General features: G+C 43.7%; 2 protein-coding genes across 2 annotated transcripts in view; one reads left to right on the top strand and one right to left on the bottom strand.

Moving 5' to 3' along the window:
* The window catches only part of LOC109462160 (tripartite motif-containing protein 2-like), a 6841-nt gene extending 3260 nt beyond the window's left edge, over nucleotides 1-3581 (top strand). Inside the window, exons 3-6 of the mRNA XM_019758651.1 lie at nucleotides 1631-1919; nucleotides 2289-2453; nucleotides 2741-2840; nucleotides 3215-3581. Coding sequence (XP_019614210.1) covers nucleotides 1631-1919; nucleotides 2289-2453; nucleotides 2741-2840; nucleotides 3215-3487 — 827 coding nt within the window. The 3' untranslated portion in view covers nucleotides 3488-3581. The remainder of the gene's footprint in view (nucleotides 1-1630; nucleotides 1920-2288; nucleotides 2454-2740; nucleotides 2841-3214) is intronic.
* Nucleotides 3582-4204: 623 nt separating this feature from the next.
* LOC109462161 overlaps nucleotides 4205-8522 on the bottom strand; it is a 24975-nt gene continuing 20657 nt past the window's right edge. The window contains exons 26-29 of the mRNA XM_019758653.1: nucleotides 8287-8481; nucleotides 7682-7846; nucleotides 6366-6600; nucleotides 4205-5674 (exon numbers count right to left, since the gene is read on the bottom strand). Coding sequence (XP_019614212.1) covers nucleotides 6391-6600; nucleotides 7682-7846; nucleotides 8287-8481 — 570 coding nt within the window. The 3' untranslated portion in view covers nucleotides 4205-5674; nucleotides 6366-6390. The remainder of the gene's footprint in view (nucleotides 5675-6365; nucleotides 6601-7681; nucleotides 7847-8286; nucleotides 8482-8522) is intronic.

The raw sequence follows: 8522 nt of genomic DNA on the forward strand, positions 1-8522 counted from the left end.
GGGGTCCGCGCGGAGACCCCAAGACAGTTTTTTGCTAATTTTTTGAAATTATCAACATGCTACCAGCTCAATTGTTTTGCAAACTGATGTGGGAACCTCTGTGTCCACATTACATACAAATATCATACATTTTGAACTTTTTCTATTTTTTGGTGAAGAAAAGAAGACAAGAAGAAATACCCGATTTTTAAACCCATTTCAGACTTAAGGGGCTTTTGAGGCCCAACTTTGATCTCAGATAGCGGCTAAACGGCTTGCGCTAGAAGTATCAAATTTGGAGACCTTTTCTAAAATGTCTCTGGAAAAAAGTTCATATTAGTTTTATACTAGTAAGTTGATGTTTTTTTGTGTTGCCATGGCAACGGGTTTCTAGCAGGCAGTTTTTTTTAAATAGAAGTAATTTTGGTTTAAACATAAAAATTTTCTGATTTTTATATTAGATTACACTTCTTTTCCAACATTAATAACATCTTACATAATTAAATATAAGTTAAATCATTTAATATGCATAGAATATGCTAATTTGATGACGTCATTGGTCAAAATCCAATATGGCGGACTATGTTATTAGCTCTGACGTCATATGACGTCATAATTACACCAAAGTTATTAACATTTAATTCTATTACTACACCATTCTCTGAAAACTTGGTAGACATACGATGAATGCATAAAAACATATAAAAACGGAAATAAGGTAATGTATAAGAACGCCAGTGTATCCGTTATGATCGAAAGCCGGCTGGGGTCCGCGCGAACCCCAAAAGAAAATCAGATATAATTTTTTTTATAAATGGTAGAAACGGAGTTTTCTGCACTGTATTGAGAGACAACTTTGTGGGTGACAATTACCTAAAATTTCAGAAAAAAATCTTTAGAAACAAAAAAGATATTACAGAATATATAGTGCTGGGGTCCGCGCGGACCCCAGGTGTACTGTTTAGGGTTAATGTATCATGGCAAATTAAGGAAATTATCAGCAAACGCTCAAAACGACAGAAGCATCGTGTATATAAGTAGCCAACTGTAGTGAGACTTTTCTCGAGATACAATGCAGCCAACCAACGTTTCTTTCCACAGATGCAAGCGTCTTCTCAGCCGAGCTTGACGAATGTGACCATCTCACCCACTGAACGGAACACAACAGGTGCGACCAGCGGCAAAACCTCCCCCCGCGGGCACATCATGATTCCTCGCACAACAGCAATGCCTGAAGAGGAAACATCACCACGTTTCCGAGCGGGATGGGTGCCTATGTACACAGGTATTGTCACTAGTAGCTAAGTGAAATAACTTCTGTAAAAGTGTAAGGTACTAGACAGAATCATAGGCATTTGTATATGACGGAAGGAAAAATATTAAACGATAGCCGATAAACATTTACCAAAGGCGGCATCTTTCTCTATTTGGGCAAGAGTTACCAAGGAACGCATGTCATTGAATATAGTAAAGACTTAATATATTTTTTCTGCCAACTCTAAGTAGAAAAAAAAGTATGGAGATCCTTCCTACTAACGTATTTGCACGGGATGAATTCTAACCTTACCATTGTCTAAATTTGATGATGATGGAATCATTATGCCTTGCGCCCTGCAGCCTACTTGATATCGTTATGCTGTTCTTATTACAGACGAAGATGTAATGGCCGCGGAAGAGATGGCGATGTTCGGTAAGCAAGGCTCGGGGCCGGGGGAGTTTCAGAACCCGCGCGGTGTGGCCGTGTCTGCTGACAACGAGATACTCGTGGCCGACACCTTCAACCGGCGAGTCCAAGTGTTCGACATCGAAGGCGCGTTTCTCCGGCTGTTCCCAGTCGCCACGCCGGAGGGTAACATCGTGGCTCCGGAGGACGTTTGCGTAGCCGGGGACGGCAGCCTGTGGATAGTCGGGAAGCACGCCTCTGGTACCGTCGCCGTGCGGTATGTAACATTGGGGGTTTATAGGCTCTACTGGCCGATGGGTCTTGACCTTTTAGCCGGGTTTGGTCGTGGGTTCGACATTTCCATGGATGTCGAATTCGGAAGAAAAGAAAAGGGGGAGTAGTGGAAGAATAGCTGTCACCCTCGGGTGGGCAGCTAAAGGAGAGTTTTTACTCAATAAACAGTGGGGGGTTTATAGGCGCTACCTATAAACCCCCCGCTCTCAACCGGCCGATGGGTCTAGATCTTTTAGCCGAGTGGTTAGAGCGTCGGCATGTGGACTGGTGCCCGGGTTTGGTCGTGGGTTCGAACCCAGGCCCGGGACCAGGGGTTTTATCTGTTTCTACTCGCTCCTCCTGTTTCTTACAGGTACACCAGTGACGGCTCACCGCGGGAGCAGATCCCTCTGCGCCGGACGGCGTTCTCGCGAGGAATCGCCGTGAACCCGAAGACTAGCCGCGTGGTGGTGACTGAAGCAGACGGACGGGGCGGCGAAGTGCTGATGTTCCGGCCAGACGGAACGAAAGACCAAAGGTACAAGTTCTACAAGGCTTCATCGGGTCAGTTTTCATCGTTCAAAACCCGTTTTTCATCGTTCAAAACCCGTTTTTCACCGTTCAAAACCCATTTCTCACCGTTCTAAACCCGTTTTTCACCGTTCAAAACCCATTTCGCACCGTTCTAAACCCGTTTATCACCGTTCAAAACCCATTTCTCATCGTTCAAAACCCATTTTGCATCGTTCAAAACCAATTTCTCATCGTTCAAAACCCATGTCTCATCGACATCGTTCAGAACCCATTTCTCGTCGTTCAACGCAGGTTCGGGCGGCGGGAAGGGATGATGCACCCCTGGTTCGTCGCTACGGACACGGAGGGGAACATCCTGGTGTCGGACTACAGCACCAAGTACGTCTACATGGTAAGGGTACCATTTAAGTGTCACGAGCATGCAAATGAGGTAATTTGTAAGGTCTTGTAACGCAGATCAGCCTGTGCGACGCTACACACTATAAAGTAGTAGTAACCTCTATGTCAATACTGTGCAACCTTATTCATACTGCTGAATTCCCGTAATTTTTGGAATCTTTGTTCATACCCATTCATATTGATCTTCAAGCAGATCCCTTTCGGCGGCAAGACAGTATCCATTAGCCAGAGAAGGTCACCGGCCACCGTCGGGGTAGGTGGGGGTAGCGACCAAAAAAAAACGGCCAGATATAAAAAGCTAACAATCATTTTCCCGCAACTTCTGCTTGGAGAGTAATTCGTATCCCTAATCCCTTGTCATCCTAGTACAACCAGTCTGGAGGATTCCTGACCAAGTTCGGCGGGCACTTCCGCTATCCGGCGGGCCTGTGCGCGGACGGAGGCGGGAACATCATCGTGGCGGACTCGGGGAGCCGGCGGGTGGAGGTGCTGACCGGTCGGGGACAGCATGTCCGGTTCGCCGCCTCGGGGCACGGGAGGCCCTCGGGTGTTGCCCTCGGGCCGGCCGGACAGATGGTCGTGACCTACGGACTGAAGAACGTCGTGGCCATTTTTACACATCAGGACAGAAAGGTTTGACTGGCAGAACCGTGCTTTATCCAAAATCCAGCTGGATAGTACCAGCGTACCCAGAACCATGCCTGAAACTAACACAAACCATCCAGGCATAGAGCTAGCAAATGACAAATAGTATGTATGGCAACTCATGTCTGTACAAACTAATGGAGATCGGTCTAATAAACAAATCTCTAACATAGTCGCATAAAGTCGATGGCAATTCTAAGAATCTTTCATTTGCACATTTTCTTTATACTACCAATGCAGTGTATTCATTAAATTGTTTTAACTGTTAACTTACAATGCACTGAATATAAACAATCAAAGGCTTACTGAACTACACATTGTAAATATAGAAGTGCAAGTGCATGTAGTTCTGTCTTAAATACCTTGTTCCCTATTACTTATGTGAAGCTGGGCATACCCTCATCTTAACAAGAAATATATTGTCTTCTTAGTGTGTTTAAAGTGCAGCTCTACCCCCAAATGTGGCAAGGTACATGTAGCTTAGTAATGGTGTAGCATGCTTTTATATAAAGACTAGACTGGAATCCAGGAGTGGAAGCTATACCAGCTTCAGTTACCACCACTCTGCCTTCAGGCTATGTTTGTTTGTTGGGATTAGAACCCAGAACCTTTAGATTCTACAACCTTAACCACAAGATCTTTTTCCCACCTTGTTACAACAGCTCAAAGGGCAAAACTGAGAAAAATGAACGACACAGACACAGCTTGCCATTGCATCTAATCGGTACTTGTTGACAAATTTTTCAACATGACAGAGGAGAATATACATTATATTAACTTATACAGCATATTGCCAGGATGTGAGCTTCCTATGCTGAGGATAATAAGGGTCTACCATAAAGTATAATTATGTAAATACAGGCAGTGGTCTAGCCATGCAGATACATGTTCAATGATTGCTTGTACACAATTAATTCTAACATAACATTACAACAATTATATATGAATTAAATATTGCATTATTTTCTACACAATGCAAAGAATAGAAAATAAAGATTATGACAGGAATCACTTCATTTTTTTCTCCTTTTTTTTAAAAAAGGCCTCTGTCAATGTTACCTTCCTGATTGAGCTACACATTGTTTGTCACCACCATCATCAATTTCACCTTCTTCAAATGTCATCTTCTTGCCTCTATGCTAATGCATTGAAGTTGAGTTGCTTGTAACGAAAGTCAACTGGAAAGGGGTTCAACATTTTCACCATTTTTCTCCGCTTGACAACCAAACCGAAGTCCAAGTTCTGATAATATTCATGAAAATGTCTTTTGACCTTGAAATTCAAGATGGCGGATGGTGTATTGCCTCCTACACAGAACTGCACCGAGCCCACAGAATTGCAACTACCAGAGCCTGCCATAGCCACATTGCACTGACTACTATATACATGGTTAGTTCTAACTGTTTCTATAACAGTATAGTATCAAGTTAGAGTTTACATATTATAAAGACACAATTCTACATATACTGGCCTGTGAAACTCTACAATATAATTATCCGAACTGTTACCAGGTATGCTTCCTCAATGTGAATCACAGTTCACTGTTAGATGTTCTGAACAGAAACCCAACAGCATTGTTGACTGGCCTTTGGAAAGGATAAAGGTACTACAAAATTTTTACACGTACTAATTTTACTAAATTACTTCAACATACAAAGTGATTTCTACTAAAGAGTACCAAATAAATCAGGTACAAAACTACAAAAACAACAGTATAATTCTGTTTCTCTTATGTTGGACAATACAGATGTTTTTTTTTCCAGATTACACCAGACTTGCACAAGGCCCACAGCCTCCATTTTTCACAAATTCACTGAGCCTGTACACTGATTTCTGCAAATGCCGATCTCCTAAAACAAGGTCCTTTTCTAACTTGTTTTCCTAACATAACACAGAATACGTAAGTCATACACATTTCTCATGTTTACAGTGCTATAAACTAAGTTCAGTTGACTCCTAAACTTGGTCAGACAATGTTCAATTTATCTTGACGTCCTTTTCTTGACTTGTAAACTCTTGGTCACTTGGCTGTGACAAGCTAATGCCTTTACCGATTTCTACTAATACTTCTTCATCAAGCACTGGGCTTGAAGTTACCAGTCAGCTACCTTTCCATATTTCTGGTATAACAACTAATCTGAAAAGGTGCAGAAATTCCTTCACTTGTCGACCATTCCAAACCTGTGGGGAGAGAAAGACCAATACAGCTGTGAGGAACAACTTGAAACAAAATATTATATCTTCTGCCCTTTGTGACATACATGTATATACATTGTACATTGTACAAACAGTACATGTATTCTACATTTTTGTACATTCTGATGTATCTTATTATGGGACTCATTGGCACCTATGGGCTTGTACATGGACACACCCACCTACATGTACATCTTAATACTGTTACTTCTATAAAAGCCTGGGGTCTCAATGAGGGTTTTTCAGAATCCCCAAGGTACTAGTATTGAGCAAGTAAATACCCACCTGGTTCAAAACATGGACGTAAAGCTAATACTGCCGTCTATTATGGAAGCCAGAGGTCTCCATGGGGGTTTGAGAGAAGCCCCCTGGTTTGACACTGAAGATATTGCACAATAAAATGCCCACCTGTTTTGAAACATGAAGACATAACCCTAATACTGCTGCCTGTTGTGGAAGCCGGGGGTCCCCATGGGGGTTTGGGAGAGGCCCCCTTGTAAAACACGGTAAAAAGTATTACACAGTCATGTAAATACCCACCTGGTTTCAACCATGGACGTAAAGCTAATACTGCTGCCTGTTGTGGAAGCCGGGGGTCCCCATGGGGGTTTGGAAGAAACCCTGATTGTTGCATGCATGTATATGTATCAAGTATGTGCAACACATAAATACTCACCAGGTTTGAAACATTGACATAACCCCTAATACTGCTGCCTGTTGTGGAATCCGGGGGTCCCCATGGGGGTTTGAGAGAAGCCTCCCGGGTTGCTGACGGCCGGCATGAAGCCCATGAGCATGGGGATAGAGTACTGGTCGATGGTGCTGTACTGCTGCATGGGGTTCCCTCCCTGGTCATGCCCCATGGCCTGGCTGGTGGTCGGGATGTGCACTGTCTCCATGTTAGTCAGGGTCTGGGGGGGGGGGACACAAACAATGATGAGTGCAGTAAATATAAGGAGAGTTATCTTTGTACCTGTATCTACATTTGTATAGCCAGTATAACCGTCTTCATGTTAGTCAGGGTCTGGGAGAAGACACAGAGATTATAAAATTTGAATACAGGAAATATAAGGAAAATTATCAGTATCTGTATCTGTATCTACATTTTGCACATCTGTATAGTCAGTATAACCATCTCCATGTTAGTCAGGGTCTGAGAGAAGACACAAGCAGGGATGAGTACAGGAAATTTAGTTCAAGTTACTTATAAGTTTCTTGCACTACACTACTTGGCTGTAACAAAACAGGCAGAAACTATGTATAGTACATGTATAGTTCAATATATATGTAGTATGTATTTACAAAATGTCCTTACTCTTTTCAATGACAAATTTTGGGCTACAAAGGTCTTGTCCTATTGAGGTACATGTAGGGTATGCTTCACAGTAGCATCCGGGCTGTACTCCACATAAGTCAAGCAAGCCAAGTTACAAAGGTCTACAGCCTCTTATGTAGTACATGTATAAAGCTGAACCACTATGTGTGCTTTTTACTAAGTTAAACGTTTTCCCTTTTCACACAATTACATTTTGAAATGTCATGAATAGGGCTCCCAGACATGAAAGGTCTGGCAAGGGGGAAGGGGGTTGAAGATAGTTGTAGGAAGTTATACTAAGGACCTGTGACTTGTAAGGCCTGGGATGGGATAGGGGGTTGGGGGCAGCTAACCTGTAAAGCCGGGTGTTCCATGTCCTGCCCCCTGTCCACGGTGCTGACGCGAGGCCCAGGCTTGGGCAGGCTGCGCGCCTGGGACAGCTGGGACAGCTGCACGTTACTTATGACTTGTAAGGCCTGGGAAAGGGGATGGGTAGATTTGTAGGAGCTAGAGTACCTGTAATGCCGGCTGCTCCATGTCCTGTGCCCTGTCCACAGAGCTGACCCTGGGCCCAGGTTTGGGCAGGCTGCGTGCCTGGGACAGCTGCACGTTACTTATGACTTGTAAGGCCAGGGGTGGGGGAAAGGGGATGGGTAGATTTGTAGGAGCTAGAGTACCTGTAATGCTGGCTGTTCCATGTCCTGTGCCCTGTCCACAGAGCTGACGCGAGGCCCAGGCTTGGGCAGGCTGCGTGCCTGGGACAGCTGGGACAGCTGCACGTTCCTGTCCATGGACATGCTCATGGTGTGGGAGGGCAGAACATACTCCTGACGACTCGTCATCTGGGGGGGAAGAAAGAACAAGAAAATTCTAAATAAAACTTCTCAGAGAACTGTTTTGTGAGTAGAAAATCTATTAGTATTTCTAGTATTTCTAAGTTTTGAGGCTCTAAACAACACATGGACAGCTTTTTTTTCCAAAGTCATTGTTCTTATGAGCTCTGCATATTTCTAATTACCAATGAGAGCATTTTACACAAGTTCAGCATTACGATTTCCTTTTCCTATTAGAAGTGGTGGTGGCTTGCTGGCATGTAATACTGGTAGTTGTAAAAGACTACGTTTTACGATTCTGTGTTTTTCTTTACAAGATCATCTTGTAATCTCTTTTATGGATATATAAACATAAAAAATTGTGTACAATGGTTTAAATGTTACAAGACTTTCACCAACACTGTTAACACTATTCCCAGAATCTTATCCTTTGGTAGAACAACTTCTACCTGCAGCTGTTCCTGATTGGTCATCTGCAGCGGCGCCCGTTCCCGCTCCCCGTATCCCTGGTCCCGCAGTACCTCAGTCCGCAGGGCCTCGTTACGGAGCACACTCAGGTCGATGCTCTGTGGCGCGGCCATCTGCAGGAGTTCACGTCGGGGAGCCACGTTGTCAGGGCTGGCTGTGAACGCTGAACTCTCAACCTGTGTACATAATAAACATACAACGTAAGGGCTAATGCCTA

Source organism: Branchiostoma belcheri, unplaced genomic scaffold (assembly GCF_001625305.1).
Source record: "Branchiostoma belcheri isolate BF01 breed outbred unplaced genomic scaffold, Haploidv18h27 scaffold113, whole genome shotgun sequence".
In the NCBI taxonomy this organism is placed as follows: Eukaryota; Metazoa; Chordata; class Leptocardii; order Amphioxiformes; family Branchiostomatidae; genus Branchiostoma; species Branchiostoma belcheri.